Raw genomic sequence first — 26642 nt, forward strand, 5'->3', positions numbered from 1 at the left:
GGCGCCCCCCGTCGTCCAGTGTCTCGCCCCCGATCCACGGAGTCTCTGTGTGTGTACTAAACGCTGGGCCCCTTCGCGGGCTGGCCCGAGCCTGGTCCTTCCCTCAGAGCCCCCGCCACCCAACGGAATTCAAAAGTCACAGAAAAGGGCCCGGGCTCTGCCCCGGCCGCCGGCGCCCAGCGCCCCTCCTAACCGCGCAGAAGGGAGGCCACGCGTGGTAGCGCTCAGCTCTCCCCTGGCTCCGAAGGGGATGTGTGGAAGAGAACCGCTTATTTCTTAGAGTAGCAGCCCTCTTAGTCTGTATTCGCCAAAAGAAAAGGAGGACTTGTGGCACCCTAGAGACCAACACATTTATTTGCGCGTAAGCGTTCGTGAGCTACAGCTCGCTTCATCGGGTGCTCACGAAAGCTTACGCCCAAATAAACGGGTTGGTCTCTAAGGTGCCACAAGTCCTCCTTTTCTTTTGGCGATTATTTCTTACTCCACCTTCTTCTGATTTGCTCTCAATAACCTGCAGGCGGCGGCGGAGTTTCCTCAGTGTGCCAGGGAAACTTGCTGGGGACCCATTGTTCCGCCAACTGTACAACACAGGCTGGTTTCCAACAGCTTGGATCGCTCCCTTTTTGTGGAGGCCGAGGGGAGAGTATTGCCCATTATTAGGAATAAATGAAAACATGGAAGGGGAAAAAATATTCACCTAACTTCAAACTGAATGCAGCCGATGAAGTGAGCTGTAGCTCACGAAAGCTTATGCTCTAATAAATTTGTTAGTCTCTAAGGTGCCACAAGTACTCCTTTTCTTTTTTGCGGAAACAGACTAACACGGCTGCTACTCTGAAACCGTTCAAACTGAATGGTTATCATACTGTTGGCTTGAACTAGTGGCTGTCCCTCTTCAATTTTCTGTCTCTTAACTTTATGAACCGTCACATCTGGCTGCTAGGGGAATGTGGTTCTGTGGGGGTCTGAGAGACTAGATGTAGGAGTCCAAGAGCGCAGCCATAACGGGGCTAGGAAATGCAGTCTGTTGCAGCTGCCAAAAAACAGCTTGTGGATCCAGAAATAGTAGAGCAGCAGCCTGTGAGCCTGGAATGGGTGGAGAGGATGCCTGACAGCTGGGACTGGAAAGATTGAGAGCTGTGTGATGCAGTCTGATGAGTGAGAGTTTCAGAAAGATTTAAGAAAGACAGGCTGCGGCTAAGCGTTGGTGTCAGCAGAGAAACAGATTCAAAATGAAGGTAAAAACAGGATTATGTTGATTCAAGACCAGAATATGTGTTCCCTCTAATTTTTTACATCCATGTGCGGAATGAATTTTATGAGCACCAATGTGGAGGTGATGTGTGGCAAGGGTGGGGCCGAGGGGTTTGGTGTGTGGGAGGGGGCAGAGGGTTGGGATGCAGGGCTGTGAGGGCTCTGGCTGGGAATGTGGGCTCTGGAGTGGGGCTGGGGATAAGGGTTTGGTATGCAGGAGGGGGCTCAGGGCTGGGGCAGAGGTTTGGGGTGTGGGGTTGAGTGCTCCTGCTGGGGGTGAGAGGTTCAGGGTGAAGGAGGGGGCTAAGGGCTGGGGCAGAGGGTTAGAGTGCGGGGGGGCATGAGGGCTCCAGTTGGGGGTGCGAGCTCTGGGGTGAGGCTGGGGATGAGGGGTTTGAGGTGCAGTCTGCCCTGGGGCTGCGGCAGGGAGCGAGGACTCCCTCCAGCCCTCTCTCTCTCCGTAGAAGCCAGGGAAGAGGCTTCTATCCCCTGGCCGCGGCAGCTCCAAGGCTGGGGCCGGGGGAGAGGCGCCCCTCTCTCTGCCTGCGCAGCCCTTGATAGCCTGCTGCACAGCTTAAAGAGAACTTAGCATATGATGTACCTATAGTGGGCAATTCGCTTATGGTACACTACTTGTAACAATATGTACTGATAACATCTGCATTGCTCATTTGTTTGTTTACACATTGATCTTTCCTGTGTCCTGAAAGATTCCTCCTAAGGATACTTCATATGAGTTAGTTTCAGTGCTAATGGAACAACAGGAATACAGCAGTCACTCTGTAAGTGAAATGTCCTAGTGCTAGATATCCAACAGTCACAGTGACCTAAAAGCACACAACTACCCCTATTCAGGAGAGACAGTCCCAGTTATTTAGCAATATTTGTTTCATTCTCTACCTTCAAATATCTGAGTGTTTGATATTTCAATATAGGTGTGCCCCAATTGATTTTCCCTCCAGTATTCATATTTATAGCTTTCAAATGTTAGCAGATATGCAAAAGATAGCCTTTCTTCTCCGAGATCACCCAACATATTGGAAAAGGGCGGAAGTAATGATCCGGTTATTTTCCTTCCAAGTGTTGTGTGAACAAATATTTTGAATACAAAATAGTGGCATGAGCCAAATAAAGGTAGGAAGGAAGAAAGATATAAATTATCTCCTTTTCCGGAATCAGCTGTGGAAACAGAAAAAGAAATGCTTAAAGTTTCCATTGCCCTCTTTGGTTCCTTGTCCTCCAGTCTTGCAACAAGCATGGCTCACTCAGAGCAAAGAATCTGGCCCCTAGTGTAGAACATTGCTAATTCACACTAATGATGGAGACACCTATGATAAACTCATAAATTTTGCAAAATATCCAGTAAATACAGTAAAAAAAGGCATCTAAGGTACCTCATGACAATGTTTTGTTCATTTATTTTGACAAGTGTTCTAATTTATATTATTTCTTAATGTGCTAGCAAATATATTGTAGAATATTTCATAAAAATAATGGAACATGGAATCTTTCATTCTAGATCACTGATTTCAGTCTAGCCCAGGACACTAGTAACCAAAACTTGTAAGCATCTGTTGAATGTTCAGTGGTCCATGGGGAAAGATTTTTATGGGTTCTGTTCAGCTCCTAGCGTACAAGTGTACGTATCACAAAACCACTACCATAATCAGCACTAATTGCTTGCACGCTCAGCAGAGACACCAAAGACTGAATGAGCCATGGAGCATGGACTGCCCTCTGGCCCTTTGAGTATGTCTACACTGCAGTGTAAGCCCAGGGGTCTGTGGGATTTGAGCCCTCAGGCTCAGTGTTTGTAAACTCAGGCTTGAGCATCCATACTGAATATTGACCCTGGATCTAGAATTTCTGGACTTAAGTTTTACACCCACACTCATGCGTCAGCACTACACTATGCAGACCCAAGTCAAACAAGCCTATCCCATGCTTCCTAGCACCCTCCCCACTTGTAGCCGCCCTAGCCCTTTGTTTGTGGTACACTTTAGTAAACTTGACTGTCCATCCCCTGGCTCTTTACAAGATGTCATTGCAGCCTACCAACACATCCTGCTGAGCCATCTTTTGAGTCTGCATACTCCTGGCAAGTGGAGCCAGGAATATGAAAGAGTCACTATTTGAAGACCTTGTCTTACTTGAGCTTGCACTCCTGTTTCAGGAAACTGGCAGAGTATCCATGAGATGCTGGTGGACATTTTGGCGGTATTTTCTGACCTACCTCAGGCACCTGTCGGAGGAGGAGGACGATACATATATAGAAGACTTGAACTGGCTGATGCTGTTCACAACTCTCAGTATAACCGCTGATGCCCCTTTCATAGACCAGCGCTTCTTGAGCAGGACCACAAGCACAGACTGGTGGATCACTTCATCACTCTGGGATGACCAGCAGTGGCTCCAGAATTTTCACATGAAGAAAGCTACATTTGTGGAGTTTTGTGAGCAGCTTGCCCCAACCCTCCAGCATAACGACACAGACGGGGGGCAGCCATGTCAATCTAGAAGTGGGTTGCTATAACCATCCGGAAGCTGGCTACCCCAGACTGCTACATGTCTGTTGCTAACTAGTTTGTTGTTGAAAAGTCAACCGTGGGTAAAGTGGTGGTGGAAGTTTCTGAGGCAGTCAGGCGTCTGACTTACCCCAAGTTGATGGATATAAACAATATCGCTGAAGTAGATGCTGCTTTTGAGAGAATGGGGTATCCAGATTGTGCTGGGGTCATCAATGGGACTCATGCCCACAGTTTGCCTTCCTTAAGGAGTACATAAACCGCAGAGGGTACTACATCGTAATGCAGGCCCTTGTGAACTACAGAGGCTGATGTATGGATGCCAACATGGCCTGCACTGAAAAAGTTCATGATGCCAGGGTTTTCTGCTGATTGGGAGTCTAACTTCATGGACAGGTTCGGACACTGTTCTGACCAAATGATATTGTCAAACGGAGTAACTGTCCCCACTGTTATTCTAGAGGAAACCACCTTGCTTTAGCTTATGAAACTGTATCCTCCTCACAGAGGCCATGCAAAAGAAGGTTTAATTACACCCTCAGTAGGTGTAGAATGAGTGAGCATTTGGTGGATTGAAATCCCACTGGCGCTGTTTACAGAACTGTTTGCACTGATTACACTGGTGTACAGTCTGCATTATTGTGGCTTGCTGTGTGTTTCACAATCTTTGTGAATCCAAAGGATGAGCTATTTGGCACTGAATGGATGTATGACAGTAATGGATTGCTAGACCGGTACACTCAGCCAGAAGGTACACTTATCACAGCTGGAGAAGGATACACATGGGCAACAGAAATCATGGATACTTTGTGCACTTGTGTTATGGACTTGTCTGGAACAATGGAGGAGGGAGAATGGTATGTTTTATGGGTGTATTTGTACAGTAATTTTTATAATAAATGAAGTACTGTTGCTGTAATGCTACAAATGGAGTGTGTGTGATTGTCACGAATGGTTAACTGGATGAGATAACTGCTTATCTAGTGGGGTGGAGGCAGTGGTTTGTGTGTGACATGAAATGTGGATTTTCATTATGGATTGATCTGAATTGATGTATTAAGAACTTGTGTTTGGATAAAACTTCCTAGTTGTGCCTTATCATGTCTTCATTCTTTGAAATACACATTATAGGATGTGATGGAATGATGGCAATAGGCTTTTATTTTATTATAAAAGTTTTTATTTGTGAACATGTCTATTACAAAAAAACCCAACCAAACAATATTAAAGCATTGTCAGCCAGGCCAGCTGCCATTAGAACCCCCAATCACCAGTAATAAACCAACACCAAAATCCATAATAAAATAAAGTGCATAAGACAAACATTGAACAGTGAAGCCAGTACAAACAAATAAATTCTCTACTTGTGCATGTCCCTGGGCCTCCCTTTCTAGCACATTTAGTGCAAACTTGGTGACGATGCCTGGGGGTGGAGGACTGCTGGGGGTATATATGACCTGTCCAGCTACTAGTGTTCAGTCTTGGTTGCATGGGCCACCCAACTTTTGTATTGTCCAATGTGTTCCTAGTCTGCATGACATGGTACCATGGAGAGGGCTCAGGATGTGGTACAGGTGGAGCAGAAGCCTGAACTCTTGTGGCCATTAGCCCTCGCAGCCTCTCAAACAGGTCTTTCCGCCAGACTCTGTCTTCCTCCCTCAAGCAATGTTCCTGCTCCCGAAACTGTGCTGCAAGTCTCCACTGACCTGCTTCAGTTCTCTCCTTGCACTCTGTAGCCCGTCTGTGCCTTTCCACTTGCCATGAATTCTTTTCCCTTTTTGTACTGTACCTGCTTGTTGGCCCTGTCCAGGATGTCCACCTTAAGTTCATCGCAGAAATGTTTTCTCTTTGACCGTTAGAAATCTCAAGCTTCTGCTGGAGTGTGGTTAAGCTGCAGAGGTGGAAGGGCCTGCACAGGTGGAAGGGAGTGAAAGCTGCCATCAAACAGCACATTATTGTAGCAGTACTTCAAAAAAGGTCCACTATATCCTCAGAGAAAAGCGCCTGTGGAATCTCAAGGCCAAAAATTGATACTTTGTAAAACTCAGCTTCATTGTATTCTTAGAGAAGCGATTTGATTCCCAGAAACTCCATGGATATAACTGAGTTAAGCAGAGTGTAAAGAATGTACACACAACGGTAAGGTGAAATTTTAAAAGTATAGCATTTGTAAAGTGCAGAGCATTATACCCTAGGGGCAGGGGTCTGTGTGTCATGGTTTACTAGCTAAGGTTTCTCAGTCCTTTCAGGCATTTCATATTCTGGAGGACATAAGAATCCTGGAGTTCCCTGTATGGCAAAGTACCATTCTATTCCATGCTACCAGTGGCAAGCTAGCCATGTATTCCACAGAGGTTTTCAAGCTTACGATGAGTGAGCAACACGTTAACAAATGGAGTGGGCTGGTGCCCTATAGAGGAGGGTCTGGAAAATATGCCTTTCCCCGAAATGCGACTACCTATCTGGAGTTCCTACTACAGGAAAAGTTTGTAGCTATTAGCACTCAGGATTCATGGGGGAATGAACAGGATGCTGTGTTAGCATCCACATAGATTACTGCATCCCTACGGCTTATGATACAGTCTATTGTGAAAAGAAAAGGAGTACTTGTGGCACCTTAGAAACTAACAAATTTATTTGAGCATAAGCTTTCTTGAGCTACAGCTCACTTCATCGGATGCATCTGATGAAGTGAGCTGTAGCTCACAAAAGCTTATGCTCAAATAAATTTGTTAGTCTCTAGGTGCCAGAAGTACTCTTTTTCTTTTTGTGAATACAGACTAACACGGCTGCTACTCTGAAATCAATCTATTGTGACTACATCTGCTCATGGACTACATGTCAACACACACAATAATACGGACTCTCAAAGAACTGCACAGGCACCTCCTCTCCCTCAAAACTTTTCTGGACTACATACAACCCCTATTAGACATGGATTTAATCACCCATGAACTACATTTCTGCCTCCTTCCTGTATAGATTACAGGTAACCTGTTATGCTGTGGTTGGCCAATTTGTACTGCACAGCATACAAAAAGGAAAGGCAATATAAGGTTCTTACTTTTAACACCCCAGCATATCTTTGTAAGAACATACAAGTATCTAGGAAAAATTTAATGTTTACCGCTTAACTGTTGTTTGCACTTCTCAGTCTCCATTTTAATGCCGTGTGAATAGAGGGAGCAGATGCCAAAATGTTGAGGCGTGCATTTTGCCATTGGTGGATACACACTCTTACCCATGGTTTGTAATCAAAATTGTGTTGGCTCATAAATTGCAAATCTCCCCCATTTGTGTATTAATAACAAACATGGAGCCAAAATATTTACCAGGCATTGGAGTTATTTTTGCCTCTTCTGCTTCTACTTCCACAGCAGGCTGCTCCTCCAGGGGGTCATCGAATGGCTCCTCTGAGTGAGGACATGCTGCAGCTGCTCTGGCAGCAAAGGCTCCTTGGGGACTGGTGTGAGCAGCAGAGTCACTTCACTAGCCTGATCTGGCAGCTGCTGGCTTCCTTCTGGTGGCGTACAAGATTCAGAGGTCAGAAGGTTGCCACTGCTGTCCAGGCTATTGTGAACCACTGGGGGCTCAGTGCTCAATGCATCTGAACAAACTCCTCCTAAAAGAGGCAGGATGATAGGGAGTTCCCAGAGGTGCAGTCCTCATCCCTGGCTTTCTTGGTAGTTGCTCTTGAACCACTTAATCCACTCCCTGCACTGAGCTGTTGTATCCCCAACTCTGCCAGCTTGTCTGATATTTCTTAGTATGCATGGTCATTTCTGGTATTCTTATTGAAATTGAATGTCTTTTTCTCCTCACACCACAGATTTACCAGAATTTGACCACGGTCCTGTGACCAGGTAGCAGTGTGCTTGGCAATAGACTTCTTGTCGATGGCCATAACTAAGTTGGGAGACAGTTCCTGCTGTTTGCAACTCAGCAGTCAAAATAAAATGGAAACATTAAATGCCAAGCAGCTGTACATGCATCAGGGGGATGCTTCTGTTTCCTGGGAGTCAATTGGCTAATCTTGGGATAGAAAGGATAAGGCGGCTAGTGGGATAGTGTTTGCAGACTCTCAGGGTGTGAGACTGGGGGATCTGGTCCAAAGCTCTGTTCATGGTGCAAAATGATGCATTGTGGACCCAAGCCCCAGGGTGACTAGGGTGACCAGACAGCAAATGTGAAAAATCGGGACGGGGTGGGGGGTAATAGGAGCCTATATAAGAAAAAGACTGAAAAATCGGGACTGCCCCTATAAAATTGGGACATGTGGTCACCCTAAGTGTGACTCGGGCTCAGAAGCACCCATCTTGCAGGGTCCTAGGGTCTAGGTTCAGAAGGCTTACTGGTCTGAATCAGATAGATTTGTGTGTAGACTGAAGGGGGAGGTTGGGCATGAGCCTGAATCTGAGCCCAGGTTTACACTGGAATGTAGACATACCCTTAGAGGTTATTCCTCTGGAACAGGCTAAGGCACACGGGTGGGGCAGTGTGGGGAAGCTGGCTCTGCTCCTTTCTCTTTTTCTGTGTGTAAACAGACACCTTTAGTCTGCAAAACTGCCAGACTATGGATTTTCACGAGGACGAAAAAAAAAAAAACCCACCCTCAATCCAGAAGCTGTTCTAGGAAAGATTACTGCAGTTCATTAATTTAAGTGTTTCTAATACAGTCCGTTTTACTTGTGCTGGTGCCCAGATGCAGCGGATGTTGCACTGAAAAAATGTCTGCATTATCCTTTATTTCCCTGCTTGTTCACTTTGTGTCTTAAATGTTTCCGCCCACATTTGTGTGCGTTTCCGAGCCGGGACAGCCTGCAATCCCAGAGATAGAAATTAAGATTTATTAAGTCCCACCTGGTGCCTCCGCTGGGGACCGGTGCAGAACTATCCCGTACAGCCTCGTCTCTTCTGTGCTCCTCCCGTCCGGTCCTGCGCGACAGAAGTCAATCAACAGGCGCTTGCGCTGACTTCAATTGGAGCAGGAGCCGGCTCTGTGTCGGGCGTGGTAAATAGGCCTAAGGCGCAGGCGCTCTGGGGCTGAGGGCGAGCAGGCCGATCAGCTGGGAAGCGTGCGTTCACCTAACTAACCCACTGGGAGGAGGGAGGATGAGTCCAACAGGCTGAGAAGTGCTGCTTGTGGAGCTCCATATCCAGCTGGAGCAAAGGAAAACAGGAGGCAGCTGCTGCGGCGGGTGCTACCTCAGTGTTGTCTGGGTCTTGCTGATTAGTCCAGGGGAGCAACAGCACAGAGAGAGCCCCAGCACAGCCGCAGCGGAAAAAGCAGAAGCCGCCCCAAGACAGATCCACCCCAGTCATGAGCACCCTGTACTTGTGGGATCACCTGCGAGCCGGCAGCTCCGAGGTAGACTGGTGTGAAGATAACTACACTATCGTGGCCACGATAGCCGAGTTTTACAACACGGTGTGTATCGAGTACATAGCTTTGTGTTTGCGTGTGTGTACATCTGTATGCATGCCCCTGTGTCTTACAGTGCCTGCAGTACACTCGGTATTTACTTTTATATCTTATGTTTAATACATACGTGTGTGTGTGTGTGTCTGACTAAGGAATTATTTAAATATTATTGGTACATCCTGTCACTTTCATTGACTTTTAAATTAAAAAAAAAGATGCAAATAACATTTGTTACTTTTTGTTTGCCAACTTTAATAGGAAGTTATCCAAATATAGCAAAAATGCCATCACCTTCTTTTGTATTTCATAGTTTTTTAGTCTTGATTTCAAAGCATTTCCATGGAGAGTTGAAAGGAAATGAGATCTCTTGTTTTTCTAGCTTGGAGAAAATAGCAGCAGTCCCTCAGCTTTCCCTTGCCTTTTTGCACACAGGCTAGAATAAGGTCTTCTTGCATGTGACAGTGTTGATATTTTATTGCATTAGGGCTGTGGTCTTACTGTCCAACTGCATAGCAAGTTATCAGTTTTCCTGTAGCTTTATTTGGGCGGTGGGGGGGTGGGAAGTGTCTTTTGTGATCTGGTTTCCTGTGTCTGTTTTCTGTTGTTTTTGTTTCACCATCATATAAGGCTAACACTTTTATCTTACTGGAACTCTAAAACTTTTTCATTTTAAAATGAAATGGAAAATGTTATGAAGGTTGATCACAAAAATACCATCTACTATACTGATTGGAAATTTTTCTGATCCTAATTCTGTTTATACATCTCTCTTAAATCAACAATATATGGAAAGGGTAAGATATCAGTCTCATTTATGCTGGATTTACCAGTGTAACTTTGACTTCATTGGAGCTACTCCAGATTTCTACCAGCATAGCTGAGATCAGAACTGGGCTCAAAGACTAAACAAAATACAAAAGAGAGTTTTATCTCCACTCACTCCCACATTCTAATTTTTGGGACCATCTAACTTGTGTGACGCTCTTTTCTTTCTTTTGGGAGCAACATGCCCGGGGCCTAGGCTAGTAGCGTTTGCACTGGAGTAGAGGTGAACACAGAATGCTGTACATGGAAGAACTAAAAATTGCTGCTGTTGAAAGTGTGTCTCCCCCCCCCCTCCCAAGCTGAGTAAATTCCTTTCAGCTCCACAGTAGCAGCTTCTTATGTATCAAGTTTAGGGCTGGTCTATAGGTTTATCTATATTAGAAAATTTTAATTTGGTAAATTGCTGGATTTATATTGGCCAGTTCAAGTGCATCTCTGTTGGGCTGGTCTGCACCCATGCTTTTGGATTGATTCAACTATTTCAGTTAGGGGTATGATTTTTTTTTTTTTTTTTTGTAACTGAAATAATTATCCTGTTACAATCACTAGTCCTGAAAGCAGTTAAGCCAGTATAAAGGTGCATTCCACTGGTATAGCTTATTCCCCTATCCCCTTCCTGTAAGGGAATAGCTTTATACCACTATAACTGCATCCACATTAGGGGGGCATTGTACAGCTTCACAGATTTGTATGGAAAGTGTGGTGTACACTGGGATCCTGCAAATTCTGTGTAGGGCTTCCTTCAATTTTGATGGGTAATCACGTATGGAGGGCTGGCAGGATGGTACCCTGAGTTTCTCTGACTCTTTTCTTCCCACCTCACTGTCTTTTGGGGGTTTCTCGAACCCATCTTCCTAAAAACTTGCCTAGCTCCTTCCTCTTTGTCTCCTGTTCTTTCTGGCTTTTTTTTTTCCTTTCCAGGTTAGCAACCGATTGTAGCACTGCACGCAGTTACAGAAATATATTTACACACCAAACCCTCTGCTGAGCGAATCCGTGAGGACTACATGATCTCAGTCCCTGTCTTTTTTTTCTTGCTAGCTCCACACATTTAAATAAAAGCAAATCCCACATTTGAGCCCAGCATTGCTGATACTATGATTTCCCTAGAACCTCTATCAAGGGTGATCTGGTATATGGGTGCCCTATGATATCTTAGCACTTTGGGGAAAGTAGTCTGCTATATTTGCCCGTGTTGTCTCTGCACAAGAACCTAAAACATAGGGAGGAAGTTTTTAGGATAAACAAAAGAGAACACGTCTTAATGAAAGCAAATGTGACTTGGAGCAGGCTGGAAATGAGATGGGAGAGGGTGGTGAACACCCTCTACAGCAAAATTCTGAGTAAATTAGCTAAAACATGAATGGTAATACTATAGAATGTAGTCTTGGAAAGTGCAGGGGGTGCACCAGGATGAATGATCAGATTAGGTCATTAAAAGACAGCTGTTCACAGATATGATGGAAATCCTGACCCAACTCAAGTCAATGGGAGTTTTGCCACTGACCTCATTGGAGCCAAGATTTCACTCCATACCTCTAAAATGACTTGGGATAACATGGCTATGGGCCTAACCCAAAGCCCATTGAAGTCACTGGAAAGACTGCCCTTGTCTTGAATGGGCTTTGAATCCGGCCCTAAAAGTACTATAGCAGAACCTAGATATTATTCACTTCTCAGCAAAGATTTAACAGCACAGTCCTGTAGTCACAGGACAAAGGCCTTGTCTAAATACAAATTTTGAAACAATTACCTAAAGATATTTTAGAATTTTATTTAGCTAGACTGGCGCAAACTGTGTGCATACTCCTAAATTGAGTTTAAATCAGGTATGTATAAATGTCGTGGGTATTTTGGGTACGGGGAGGTTGTTTTGTTTTTAATTTGGCTTTTGTAAAGCTATGCTGTATCTGCGGCATTGCAAACCTTTGTGGAAGTCCTGGGTAACGAGAACTGGACAATCTTTCTTTATTGTGCCTTTGTTTACGCTCTTGGGTCTTTTGTTGACCAAAATGAGGGAACCAAATGTTTCAGTAGTGGAATTTGGTCCAGTTTGTGATGCAGCTCAAAGCAAAGAATGGTTACGTTAAGCCTTTTAATACAGTATATCAGGATCCCCTTTTCTATATAGTTTATTTTGATAAAATCAGAAATTCAATACAGTGGCTTCTAAAGATGTACTTCAAACCTCTTCCTGCTAACCATATATTGTTCTGTAACAGTCCTAGATGCCAGTCCTAAAAAAGCCACAGAATCCTTTCTCCCTCTTCTCAATATCCTGCTGATCTAGCTTTTTTTATTTTTAGGTGAAAGGAGAGGTGGGTTGGTCAATTTTTTTAATGTAAGTTTTTGTTGCATTTCAGCCTTTTCAACATTTTCATTGTAATCTTTTCTTAAATAAAAAAAAATTATTTTAAAAGTACAAGTGAGCTCATCTCTATATCATATTATCTTCTCAGTCTCAGGCTGAATGCTGTTTCCAAGGGTTCTGCTGACACAGATTCACAGTGTTTCTAGTAAAGAGTGTGCTTGCTTTTTCTAAATATTTTACTTTACTTAAACCTAAAGGTCAAGGCTTCTGAAGAAAATGTGATCCTCTGAGGAGGCATCTTTAGTTTGATTTAATGCTTCTTGCATACAGTGCTTGCAAATGAATACGCTTAGGAGCCCCTCCTTCAGTTCCTGTCATTTTGAATGCTGGTTTTAGGAACGCATTTTGACCCTTCCTGGGAATGTAAGTGAGGTGATTGAATTTTAATCTCTCTGAATTCAGTTCCTCTGTAAAGTGAAGACTATATTTGAGGACGTGAGTAGAGAAAAATATAATTGAAGGAGCAAACACACCCATTAAGGGTCCAATCCTACATGATTTGTCCACCTCAGACTCTCATTAACTTCAGTGGAAGGTTGAGGGGCACTGGGAATATATGATCAGGCCCTAAAAGGCCAAACTGGCCAGTATAAATTATAGGTTTCAAAGGCAGCTGTAATTCCCCCCCCCTTTTTTTTTTTCAGGGGGACGGTCTTTTATGACCAAGCTCTCTCTCCTGCCTGAGTAATTGGGCTAGGCACTGAGAATGTAATAGAGGCAATGATGAGGAATTCTGTCTCCCTCCCCTGCCTCTCACCTGAGGAGGAATTTGTAGGGTAGATGGGTCCAGAGCTGCCTGTTACAGCCTAAGAGCTGCAGCAGGGTTCCCCAGCCCAAGTGCCTCCGCCTTCCTCTAAGGGAGGACCACATGATCTGTATCCAGGCAGTTCCACAAGTTTTCATGCAAGGCTCCCTCAGTCATTAAGAAGAGAGTGCCACCAGTTAAGATTCTTGTTATTCACCTCTTGTCATTATATATTTTTTGAATTGCAATGACATGAATATTTGATAATGTATTTGTTTAATCACAGCAATGTTGCTCATGGGATAAATTTACAAGGTATTTTAAGGAAGGGATCATCCACATTATACATTGATCCCAGTTCTGATGGATTTATACTTAACATTCTCAAAGTAAAGACCTCCACTGCAGAATCTGGGTCAGCTTTGAAAAAACAGAAAGACATACGAGTTTTGGTGAGTTGCGGTTGTCATCAGATCAAGCAACAAATGTGCTTTTCTAGATGGTTTTAGACAGCTTACAAACTTGAAAAGTTTATTTAATTTTCCCCCTTTACTTAATACATTTTATTTTATTTTTTCTTTTCTAGATAAGCAACATCTTGTTTTTTGTTTTGCCACCCATATGTATGTGCTTATTTCGTCAATATGCAACCTGCTTCAACAGTGGAATATACTTAATATGGATTCTGCTAGTTGTTGTTGGTAAGTTGATTAGTGTGTGTGTGTCTGGTCATGCATGAACTGCAAGACAGAGGAAATTAGGTTCTTTTCCTGCCCGCATATCATGTTTTTGAAAAATAAAGCAACCCTGACTTCTAGTGAGCAGTTTGTTTGAACTTACTTGATCCTGAAGCATGTGCACTTTTACAAAGGAAAATGTACTGTGACAATAGAGGTTGGCTGGAACTCTGGCCGGCTTAGCTCCATTCTGCCCTTCCTTTGCATAATTGCTCTTGCTACGTTTGGGCTTGATCCTGAGCTGTGCTGAACACCCACATTCCATTACTTTAGTAGAAGTTGAGGATATTTAGCATCATTTGGGAGGAATTCAGGAGCCTTTTGTTTGTAACATGCTGATAATTTCTCTCCATAGAAGTGGATGTTTACCCATTTTATGTACAGAGGATCATTAATGTTTCCATTGGCAGCAACAATGGAAGATTTTGAAATACTACATAGATGGGGCAAAGAATTATTGTGCAGGTTGTATGGCTTTATAAAAGAGCATGGGATTTCCACCTATAAATCATGCTAAGGTTTAGCCACCATCTGCTGCTACCCTTGTTCGACTTTCTCACTGGCTGGGAGGGGGTATCTCTATTTTTAGTTTGTTTAATTTGGAGTTGTGGGTTTTTTTAAAAAATAATATTGTGCCCATTTCAATTAATAGTGATACCCTGATGTGCTTTTTCCTGTACGTAAGCTCCATTTTGCTATTTAGAGCTGACACTTGCCCCTTTCATAAATTGGTTGTTTTGCAATAAATTTTAGCTGCCACAGATTGTAGTGTTATTTAAGTCTTTCTACCATTTCCAGGAAGAATGATCTCCATATCAAAGCATGTACTATTAGGTCCATTGTTAAGTGGCATATTTTAGTGCTATACACTACTATAACTTCATATTGGCTTTTTAATTGATTCATCCAGGAATTGGATCTGTCTATTTCCATGCTACACTCAGTTTCCTGGGTCAGATGCTAGATGAGCTGGCTATTCTTTGGGTCCTGATGTGCGCTCTGGCCATGTGGTTCCCCAGAAGATACCTCCCAAAGGTTTTTCGAAATGACAGGTAATATATATGTATGCAGTGTCATTGTAGCTGTGTCAGTCACAGGATATTAGAGTGACAAGGTGGGTGCATTAGTGAAATAGTGTAATGAGCTTCAAGACACAATCAGGGAACCAACCTGAGCTCTTTAAGATATATTTTACCTGAGTTAATCTCTTTTATTGGATCATCATCTGTTGGTGAGAGAGACAAGCTTTCCATCTTACACAGAGCTCTTTTTGAGGTTTGGAAAAAGGTACTTAGAGTGTCACAGTGAAATACAAAGTGGAACAGATCGTTTAACATAAATAGCTAATTATACTGGGAGTATTGCCAAACCTGAACCTTAAACAAACAAAAAAAACCCCACAAGGCAGGTCCCCAAAAATCATTTGGTTTTAGAAACATGACATATATTAAAAAATCTAAAAATAAAGATATCTCTGTATTAGCTTTATGAGGTTTTGAACCTTTAGATTTCAGGTTTGCAAGCTTTTCTCTACAACCAAGATAACTAGAAAATACTTTATTTAATATAAATAAATAAATTAAATAAAAAAGCTGAGATTCTCACGTAACATGATTCCAGTAGATAGGGCTTTAAGGAAAATAATAAATGAGAATTGGCAACACTGCACTGGTTTTAGACCTTGTAACTCAATTGAATGCAGTAGAATATCTCACGAATTATACTGAAATAAGAGAGATCAGAATAGGGCCTCAGTTTCAAATATTTATGATCAGTGTGCATATAAAATATTAAACTCTCAAGGTTGCAGTCTTGCGAAGATATATGCACGAGACACACATGTATGCAAAGTTAAAGTCTTTGCCAGATCGGAGCCAAAGTAGGCATTCTGTACACACCATGTTATCATAATGTGTGTTGTATCTTATGCCTATTCAAAGAAATAAAATTTTGTTTACAACAATTTTAAACATTTTTAAGATCTTATTGTTGCCTTTTCTTGTTTATCTTTAATGTAAGGCTTTAATTAAACCAAAATGTACACCTTTTCTTTGATTATTCAGGGCAAGGTTTAAAGCTGCAGTCGGTGTCCTTTCTGGAGTCACTACATGCCTTGCATTCATTAAGCCTGCTATCAACAACATCTCGTTAATGACACTAGGTGTCCCCTGCACAGCTCTGCTTATTGCCGAGTTGAAGAGGTAGGCTTCTTTCTTCTGTATGTGAAGCAGCCTTTTTTGATGCTTATTTTCTGAGGGTTGCATTCTAGGTACAAATATACTTTTGGGCAGTTCACCTTCCAGATGCATGACCCACATAAGGGCTAGGCAGAATCTCAGTCTGTGTACTCAAGGGACTCAAACCCCCGCCCTCCACCCCCACACTGGCAGGCAGAGAACTGGGAAGCACTGGGCACACTGTTATCAGTTCTTGCAATTTTATCACAAGTCTCTCAACATTTAATGTCTTTACTTAAAGCCCTAGCTCCTGGACACACTTGGTTGTGGGAATCTCAACTTAATTTTTTTTAAATGAAAGTTTTCATGGTTTTCTAGTCTTCATGGTTGCAGAGAAAATCTCAAAAACCTAAACCCTAAAGGCTCCAAAGCCAGAAGGCAAATAAAAAGACCCAACATTTACTGTTGTTTTACAATCTCATGATTTTTGGGCTCCTGATTTATGATTTGTGAATCTTTGGGGTTGGCAACTGCTTCTCTGGCCTGGTCTACGCCATGAAACTTTGTCATGTTTGTTCAAGGTTGACAGTTTTTTGTACTGACATGACCACAGTTTGTCCTGGTCTGCACTGACTACTGAACATGTTCAGCATCTCGTATCAGAACACTAGTTCAATGGTGAGGAGGCATGGTAACATTGCTTAGTGCAGACCAGGCCTCTGAGACAGGGTGCTGCTCCTATAGCCATGCAGCTGCGCAATGCCCCCAGTGCAGGGCTGGACCTATAAGGCATAATCTAGCTGTTGGTCTTTCTGCTATACCGGCAATGGTGTGAACTCAGGCCTTGTCTACACTACTGCGTGGGGTTGATCTAACATGCGGAAATTCAGCTATGTGTCTAGCATAGCTGAAGTCGACGTACTTGGATCTACTTACCGCGGTGTCTTCACTGCGGTATGCCGACAGCTGACGCTCTCCCGTCAACTGTGCTTGTGCTTCTTGTTCTGGTGGAGTACTGGAGTAGACGGGAGAGCGCTCAGCAGTCGATTTATCGCGTCTAACTACCCATTGTCTACAGCCAAATTCTAAGATGCAACCGCATTTGCTCCAATCCCTCAGTCGGAGACAAACACCTACAAGATCTCTGTCAAGCATTCTTAAAACTACAGTACCCACCTGCTGAAGTGAAAAAACAGATTGACAGAGCCAGAAGAGTACCCAGAAGTCACCTACTACAGGACAGGCCCAACAAAGAAAATAACAGAACGCCACTAGCCATCACCTTCAGCCCCCAACTAAAACTTATCCAATGCATCATCAAGGATCTACAACCTATCCTGAAAAATAATCCGTCACTCTCACAGATCTTGGGAGACAGACCAGTCCTCACTTACAGACAGCCCCCCAACCTGAAGCAAATACTCTCCAGCAACCACACACCACACAACAAAAACACTAACCCAGGAACCTATCCTTGCAACAAAGCCCAATGCCAACTCTGTCCACATATTTATTCAAGTGACACCATCAGGACCTCATCACATTAGCCACGCCATCAGGGGCTCGTTCACCTGCACATCTACCAATGTGATATATGCCATCATATGCCAGCAATGCCCCTCTGCCGTGTATATTGGCCAAACCAGACAGTCTCTAGGCAAAAGAATAAATGGACACAAATCTGACATCAGGAATCATAACATTCAAAAACCGGTAGGAGAACTCTTCAACCTCTGTGGCAACTCAGTAAAAGATTTAAGGGTGGCAATTTTGCAATAGAAAAGCTTCAAAAACAGACTCCAATGAGAAACTGCTGAGCTTGAATTAATATGCAAACTAGATACCATTAACTTGGGTTTGACTAGAGACTGGGAGTGGCTGGGTCATTACACATATTAAATCTATTTCCCCATGTTAAGTATCCTCACAGCTTCTTGTCAACCTTCTAAACGGGCCATCTTGATTATCTCTACAACAGTGTTTTTTTTTTTTTTTTTTTCTCCTGCTGATAATAGCTCATCTTAACTAATTAGCCTCTCACAGTTTGTATGAAAACTTCCAACTTCTCTGTATGTGTATTTATATCTTCTTACTATATGTTCCATTCTATTCATCCGATGAAGTGGGCTATAGCCCACGAAAGCTTATGCTCTAATAAATTTGTTAGTCTCTAAGGTGCCACAAGTACTCCGGTTCTTTTTGCTGATACAGACTAACACGGCTGCTACTCTGAAACCTTTAGTATTTCTTGACTCTTTTGTAATTAAATATGTAATATTCATGGTGTATGAATAGGGTGGGTTTTTTCCATTCGATTTTATCAGACTACATAACAGCCTCTCCTAACTGTAATATTTTTGAAAAGGTATCATTAAATCCTTCTTGATGAAAAGCACCACTGAAACACATCCATCTCTGTGGTATGAGGAATGTGGGAACTGAGCAGTGCACTGCACAATAAAGGAGGGGGTGGGGAAATTGACCAAGGAGGCTGGTGGAGTTGGCTAAAATGCTAATGAAAGTGCCACGGGATTTTTAATGTTCATAGAGAGCCATTTGGAGGGATATCCTGTGTGACTTTGGGCAAATCACTTAAACGATCTGTGCCTCAGTTTTCCATTTGGAAACTGCATATAATAATTTTGCCTTTATCTCCCAGGGAAGTTGCAAGGAGAAATCATGAACTTGTTAGGGACTCAGACACTTTAGTGTCAAGTGTCATAGATATGCCTATAAGTAAATTAATACCTTTTTGTTTTAAGAGTTTCACATGGAAGATCGCATGGAACTCTGTTATTTACCTTTAGAAGAATGAAAGGCTTGAACACTCCTGCTTTTGAATCATTTTCTTATAAGGGACTCAAGGGAGCTATCAGTTTAATTGTGCAATGTGGGATCTAATACCTGTAACATTTTTTGATAAATTGCTAAATGTAAAAGCAAAGAATTAAAGGCATTATTTTAAGCCATACTGATCCCTGGGAGATTTAAATACAGACGCATTCTCCTAAACCCAGAAGAGGTCATCTAATCCCTTTTTACGATATAAAAAATATGAACATTATTGAAAACCAGTGGGATTTTTTCCATGCAAGTGCAGTCAGTAATCCAGCTGTACGTTGAAATCTGATTGCTCTGATGTGGAACCTTCACTATGAAACTATTTTGGGTAGAGAGGGGAAAAAACTAATAGACCAATAGTTTCCTCTGGTCCATGTAGAAGAAGATATTTGGGCCTTATTTATCATTGCATTACTCCAATTTTATGCCGATATAAATTGCAAACTGGATAGTGATGAATCAAGCCTTTTGTGTTTCCTAATGAAGATTTTTCTTACTCTAATTCAGTGGTTCCCAAACTTGTTCCACCACTTGTGCGGGGAAAGCCCCTGGCGAGCTGGGCCGGTTTGTTTACCTACTGTGTCTGCAGGTTCGGCCGATCGCGGCTCCCAGTGGTCGCGGTTCGCTGCTCCAGGCCAATGGGAGCTGCTGGAAGCGGTGCGGGCCAAGGGACATACTTGCCGCCGCTTCCAGCAGCTCCCATTGGCCTGGAGCAGCAAACTGCGGGCACTGGGAGCCGCGATCGGCCAAACCTGCAGACGCAGCAGGTAAACAAACCAGCCCGGCCTGCCAGGGGCTTTCCCCGCACAAGTGGCGGAACAAGTTTGGGAAGCACTGAATTAGAGTAAGAAAAATCTTTGACTGGATGCCTCTGCATATGCAGACCAAAAATCTCTTTGCCCTTTTCTGATGCCTTATTACAACTATTTAACCTTGAAGTGGAAAAAATCACTGCAAACACTACAGAAGAAATCTGTTATTATTTCATATAGTAGCTAGCATACAAAATGCATAAAGCTACCTTTATATCCTGTCCCCTCTCCTCAGGATTTGTTTTGATCGTCAGCCAGATCAAATTCAGCCTTTTTTAAAAATCTATCCTGGTTTGCATTCTACATGTAGTAATAAGTTCAATGGTAGCCATATAGGTGTTGTTATGCTGGGAAAATCACTTTATATTGATATACTTCTTGTGAAACAAACTGAATACAACAGCAACACAGAAAGCTGGCAGTGGAAGCATGAAGTCCTTTGTGTACAAACAGAGAAGTTGTAATAATTTTGAATGTCAGATTATTTATAGATGGCTTTAAAAAGGAAATATCAAATCCTAAAATTAATGTGCAAAAGAATGCAAGAGGAAATCCTTAGGAGCAAGATTGTGCAGCATGGTATCTTTTCTGTTGCTAATCTATAGGCTATAAAGGAATCTACTGTCAAACCTTATACCTGTTAATAAAGGAGTCTACCACCTAATCTCAAATGCACATTAAAAATTCAAATGTAACAGAATAATTTTAATAGTAAGAAAAATCTTTTCTATCTTTTTATGGAAAAATATCTTACTAAATCTTTAATTTGCAAACTCAGATGTTGTATCACTGTAGCTCCAACATCTTTAGAAAACTGTCACCTAGTAAAGTGTTTTTTATATTTTTTTTGTTTTGAATTTTTGCTGATGCAAAAGAATGTATACATTGGAAAAAGTCAAAAAAAATTTTTTTTTTATTTTTTTATTTTTTTATTTTTTATTTTTTTTTAAAGATTCCAGTGCCAGTCACAACTCTGCCCAACCTCTATATATGGGCTGGAGACCCTGTTCTCCTGCCACTTCAGCTACTCCTTCTATTCCCCCTCTCAATACAGAGTGAGCTGAGATTATATTATGTAAGAAAAAGTTGCAATGAACTTTTGCCAGGGTACAGAGTTAAGGTTGTCATAGCAGCAATAGAGGGAGAGGGCCTCTGACCTATATGTGATGTCTTCTGCTTTCAGATCCACACAGGTAATGACTGATGTTGGAAACCACTCAGAATTCCCTCAGTTGTCATGCTGGAATTTCAGAATTGAGGGTGACAAATTTGTGTGCGAGACCAGGAATTTTTACTTGTATGTACTGCAATTAGTTGTAAAACGACAAGGTTACTTAAACTGTTAGCTCTTCGGGTAGAGGCTGTCTTTTTCCTGGGTTTGTAGGATCCTGGTTCCTAGGTATTTCCTTATTATAAACAGTAATAATAGTGTTCATTGCAACACAAGCACAATATTTACTTTTTGTTGCTAATAAATGTTTGAGATTTATGCTGAAATCTCTGTGTCCTTGGTCCTGAAATACCAGGGGTTTTATTGAGTCTGAGGAATGAGATCTGCAAGGAATAGACAGGCTCTTGCAGGCAGCTCCAGGTCATGGCAAGGGGCCAGGTTTATAAGGGAACTTATGCTGAACTGTTTTCTTGCTATGAAATAAAATGCAACCTTGAAGAAAAGGGACAGAAATCCTTTTGAGAGTGGTTTTTGACCAATGGCCCTACTCTCGGTAGTAAGAACTATGCTTGGCAGTGTTTACAGAATTGGGCCCCAGGAAAATCCACCCGATTTTAAAAACAAAAACCAGAAGCATAATTTTCTTTTTGTAGAAAGACCAACAAAGCCAAATCACACTTCATCCTAGACAGCATATAAGAAAAAGGTCATGTCCCAAGAGATCTCATATTGTATAATTCCTGTATTGAACTCTCTCATTGGCTAAGTAAGATTTAATGCCATAAGGAACGTAGGCTCCTGAGCAAAACTATGGAGACCATAGAATTCAGTACTGCCCCCCAAAACTGAGGTGAACAAATTTCATTACATTTAAAAAAAAAAAAAAGTATTCCTACTTTACAGGCAAGGCAGCCTAAGCTAATTCCTTGTACATACATTGGCACCTGCTTTTGAAGGCAGAGCTGATCAGCTACAGGCCAAGCTGCTTATGGCCACAACAGATGGCTCTTTTCCCTCCCCAGTAGGAACTATTGTATATGGACAGGTTTGTTTCCTTCATCCATGGTCAAACCCCATCTTCTTCTTCAAGTGATTGCTCATGTGTATTCCACAACAGGTGTGAGTGCTCACCACATGCACTGGTGCCGGAAGCTTTTCCCCTAGCAGTACCCATGGGGGGAGCGCCCCAGCGACCTCTGGCATGGCGCCTCCATGGCTTGGTATAAGGGAAGCTGCGCGCTTCCCCCCACCCTCTGTTCCTTCTTGTCGCCAGTGAAGGTGCATCGGAATTACTCTGCTCCAGCTTTGCTGTAGCTCGTCCCCAGAACTGCTTGTTCATTCAGTGTTAGTACCTGTAGTTAGTTAGCTGCTCAGAGCGCTTGGACCCTGGGGCATGCCCCACGCCCCGGGTTGTAAGTCATGCAACACTTGTAGGCAATCTGTGCCAAGGAGCGACCTGCACACGGACTGTTGACGCTGTTTGGAAGAAACCCATATCGGCGATCGTTGCAAGATTTGCAAGTCATTCAAACCTCAGACCAAGCGGGAAAGAGACATTAGGCTCCGGACCATTCTGATGGAGCCAGCGCTTACTCTGACTCTGGCGTGCTGCTCCAAGCTGGCACTGGGCACTGTGACCTTCTGGAGCCTTTGACCAGTCGGCACCGCTTCCCGTCCATGGGGCACAAGAAGGCAAAAAAGATGCCTTCTTCGCAGTGGCAGCAAGGAAAACCCAGGGCAGAGGCTAGACCCATGTCGGGCAGTCCTCGATCCCCTCCAGCCTCTAGGCCTATGACTCATGTAGAGCGGAGTAGTCCGGTCGCTTCGGATCATGCCTCCCCGGGTGTCTGGATGTCCTCCATGCCGGAGGCCCTGCAGGCGGCCCGGGACGTCATGTCCATGCCGGTACCACGAGCGCTGCTGATGTCGGTCCCGCACTCCAGGGGCAAGCCACCGCTGGGATCTTTGCAGTCACCCCCGGCTCGGTACTGGTCTCGGTCCGTGGAACGTTCCCGACGCCATTTGCTGCCTAGCAACCATTCAGGGCAAAGTCCACGTGGATCACCCTCGACTCCCACGAGACTGTCTGGTTGGGTGCCATCCGACCGAGACTCTCGGCACTGCTCCACTTCAAGGAGTGAGTACTAACGGGACCGAGGCAGACATCACCAGAGGTCCTCATCTCGGAGGGGTTACCGCAGCTGGTCACGGCACAGACATTGATGCCATTCCCGCTCCAAGACCCTGCCAAGGCATCATCTCCGCAGCCCTGGGCGTCGATCGCTGCCATCGCGGGTCTGCCTGTCGGAGCCAATGGCAGAGCAGCTGCTACTGACAGTACTAGTCCTCCGTGTTGAGATTGGGGTCCCGTGGTCATCGTCGCTCCCGGTACCAGGACAGCAGCAGGTCGTTCGTCAGCCTGGCCTCCGCTCATAGTCGGCCCTCCGTGGGCCAGGCCAGCCGGGCCGAGCAACCGGGCCCACCGGTGCCACAGCAAGTGCAGTGGCTCCGGGCCCCGTGGGTGGCCCAGTGGTACCAATGGGTACCGTGGCCCCTGATGCAGCCCCGGTAGCCGGAGCCTGAGGCATCATTGGCCTCCCTCTCCAGACCTCCAAGGAAGGAATCACTGGGACGTACATCCGCGGCACCGTGCCCGGAGACCAACCAAGTGGTGGACCCTCTGATGCTGGCAGACACCCAAAGTACCGCACCAGCTTCCTTGCCCTCCCCAGATGAGGCGATTACGGCCCCGCTCCCCTCAGTCCCGCAGGAGGACTTTAGGGCCCACCAGGAACTCCTAAAAAGGGTGGCATCAAACCTCCACTTCCAGGCAGAGGAGATGGAGGAGCCCTCGGACTTCCTGTTTAATGTGCTGTCCCCGTCGGCACCAGGTGGGGTAGCATTGCCTCTCCATGTAGGGATGGCAAAAATTTCAAATGCCCTTTGGCAAACGCCGGCCTCATTGGCCCCCACCTCCAAGAGGGCGGAACACAAGTACTTTGTACCCACCAAGGGACATAAGTACTTATACACCCACCCGGCATCCAACTCCCTGGTGGTCGAGTAGGTCAATCACAGGGAACCCAGAGCCAGCCAGCCCCTACCCCAGAAAATAAAGATTCACGGAGGCTGGACTCTCTTGGAAGCAAAGTTTATTTGTCCTCGAGCTCCCAGTTACACGTGGCAAACCACCAGGCTCTCCTGGGCCAGTATGAATTCAATCTGTGGGGCTCCCTGCCCAAGTTCGAGGACTCCCTCCAGGAGCATGATAGGAAGGAGTTCAAGGCGCTGGTGGAGGAGGGTACAGCGGCTGCAAGCGGCTTTGGATGAGGCGGACATGGCTGCGCAGTCCATGGCCTCCACTGTGTCCATGAGAAGGGTGTCGTGGCTCCTGCTGTCCGGGCTGTCCAGTAAGGCACAGGTCGCCATGCAGGATCTCCCATTTGACGGGAAAGCTCTGTTTGCGGAACATACAGATACAAAGCTGCATGGTGTAAAGAACTCTCACACAACCCTCCAGACTCTGGTTATCTATGTCCCGGCTCCGGCTAAATCTAAGTTTAAGCTGCAGCAGACTCCACTCAGGCCTCCACCCAAAATATGAGGCCACCTATAAGAAAGCTCGGGACTATAAAAGGCGCCCTCAGAGGCAGTCAAGGCAAGCCCCGCAATCTGGGTCCTCTAAGGGCAAATAGGCGAGGAAAAGACAATAACGCTCGGGGGCGCCCTGCCAGTTCTCCTCAGGGATCCACCCTCAATAAAGCTCCAGTTAAAAGGCAAGGGGTTCTGCTTCCACTGTTTCCTTATCCCGAAGGCCATAGTGGGACTCAGGCCAATCCTGGACCTGCGAGATCTGAACCAGTTCATGGTGAAGCTCAAGTTCCGCATGGTCTTCCGTGCCTCCATCATCCCCTCCCTGGATCCCGGGGACTGGTACGCTGCCTTCCACATTCACATATTCGAGGGGCACAGACGCCTCCTCCATTTAATGGTGGGGCAGAATCACTACCAACTTATGGTCCTCTCGTTTGGCCTGTCCATTGCCCCCAGGGCATTTACAAAATGTATGTCAGTGGTAGTAGCCTACATCAGGCGCCGGGGAGCGGTCCAGATTTTTCCCTATCTGGACGATTGGCTGATCCAGGGCAGCTCCGGTCGAGTGTGAGGGATCATGCGTTCAACGCATGGAGTTTATCGGGGCACTCCTGGACGCCTCGTCGGCCACAGCTTCCCTCCCACCAGACAGGTTCGAGACCCTGAAGGGGCTCATCAGCACGGTCACAAGGTTCCTGGTGACAACAGACAGAGCGTGCCTCCAGCTCTTGGGTCACATGTCAGCATGCACGTACGTGGTCCGCTGTGCTAGACTCCGAATGAGGCCCTTCCAGCTCTGGCTTGCCTCGGAGTTCTCCCAGGCCAGGGACAGGATGGACAAGTTCCTCACCATGCCCAATTTGGTGATTGCCTTCCCTATGGTGGTGGTCCACCCCAAGCAACATGCTCCAAGGGGTCCCGTTCTGGGACAGGGCCCTGTCACTGGAGCTGGTGTTCGATGCATCGGACCTGGGTTGGGGAATGTTCATGCTCACGTGGGGAATGTTCGGACCCACGGTCTGTGGTTGTCTCAGGATCTGACCCCACACATAACGTCAAGGAGCTCAGGGTGGTACACCTGGTGTGTGTGGCCTTCCGCTTCGTCGGGGTCCTCATGGACAACATGTCCTCGATGTTTTATATCAACAGGCAAGGTGGGGCCGGGTCATCTGCCCTCTGCCGTGAAGCCCTCAGGCTGTGGGATTTCTGTATAGCCCATGGCATCTACCTAAAGGCCTTCCATCTACCGGGCGCCCGGAACGCGCGGGCGGATCGCTTGAGCTGGGACTTCTCTCGACACGAGTGGTCTCTCCACCCAGAAGTGGCTCACCAACTCTTCCAAGTGTGGGGATCTCCCCAGGTAGACCTGTTCGTGACTCGGCAGAACAGGCGCTGTCCCCAGGTCTGCTCCAGGGGGTGACTGGGACGGGGTGCTATCTCTGATGCCTTCCTTGTGTCCTGATCAGGCCAGTTTTCTCTATGCCTTCCCCCCCCCCCCCCCCCCGTTCCCACTGATCAGCAAGGTCCTGGAAAAGGTAAAGATGGACAAGGCCTGAGTCCTCCTGATTGCCCCAGCACGGCCCAGGCAACATTGGTACAGGACCCTCACAGGCCTGGCGGTTGCTCCGCCATGGCCATTGCTGTTCCGCCCAGATCTGCTTTCCCAGGACAGGGGCTACCTCCTCCACCCCAACATAGCAGCTCTCCACCTCACAGCATGGCTGCTCAATGGTTAGGTAGGAAGGAGAAAGCAGGCTGCCCTTCACGTGCTGCGCCTACTTGGCAAAGTGGTCCCGGTTCTCCAGATGGGCAGCTGAGCAGGGTGTCTCCCCAGTGGCCACCCCGATCCAGCTTATCCTGGACTACCTTCTCCACCTATAGCCCAGGGCCTGGCACCCTCATCAGTCAAGGTGCACCTGGTGGCCATGTTGGCATTCTATCCGCCAGTGCAGGGGCACTCAGTATTCTCCCATGCTATGACTGGCCGGTTCCTCAAGGTGTTGGGCTGTCTGTTCCCATACACCAGGCCCCCAGTCCCACAATGGGACCTGAACCTGGTGTTGATCCATGTCCTGGGGCCCTGTTTGAGCCACTAGCCACGTGCACCTGGTCCCACCTCTTGTGGAAGGTGGCCTTCCTGGTTGCGATCACATTGGCCAGGCGGGTCT

At 45.3% G+C, this 26642-nt stretch overlaps 1 protein-coding gene and 2 long non-coding RNA genes across 5 annotated transcripts in view; 2 read left to right on the top strand and 1 right to left on the bottom strand.

Moving 5' to 3' along the window:
• Positions 1-849: 849 nt before the first annotated feature.
• LOC122460161 lies at positions 850-4954 on the top strand. Its single transcript, XR_006281271.1, has 2 exons — positions 850-1238; positions 3428-4954. It is a non-coding gene; the product is annotated as an uncharacterized LOC122460161 (long non-coding RNA).
• Positions 4943-8787, bottom strand: LOC119855530. The gene is made up of 3 exons (XR_006281270.1): positions 8640-8787; positions 7112-7401; positions 4943-5688 (listed from the first exon to the last, which is right to left on the bottom strand). It is a non-coding gene; the product is annotated as an uncharacterized LOC119855530 (long non-coding RNA).
• Positions 8788-8801: 14 nt separating this feature from the next.
• Positions 8802-26642, top strand: part of ACER2 (alkaline ceramidase 2) — a 101454-nt gene continuing 83613 nt past the window's right edge. Inside the window, exons 1-4 of one of the 3 annotated variants that reach the window (XM_038401711.2) lie at positions 8802-9207; positions 13729-13843; positions 14790-14931; positions 15943-16080. In XM_038401711.2, coding sequence (XP_038257639.1) covers positions 9100-9207; positions 13729-13843; positions 14790-14931; positions 15943-16080 — 503 coding nt within the window. In that variant the 5' untranslated portion in view covers positions 8802-9099. The remainder of the gene's footprint in view (positions 9208-13728; positions 13844-14789; positions 14932-15942; positions 16081-26642) is intronic. The other 2 variants (XM_038401713.2, XM_043514360.1) reach the window with 2 other exon arrangements.

The sequence above is a fragment of the Dermochelys coriacea genome, chromosome 5, assembly GCF_009764565.3.
Source record: "Dermochelys coriacea isolate rDerCor1 chromosome 5, rDerCor1.pri.v4, whole genome shotgun sequence".
NCBI lineage: Eukaryota > Metazoa > Chordata > Testudines > Dermochelyidae > Dermochelys > Dermochelys coriacea.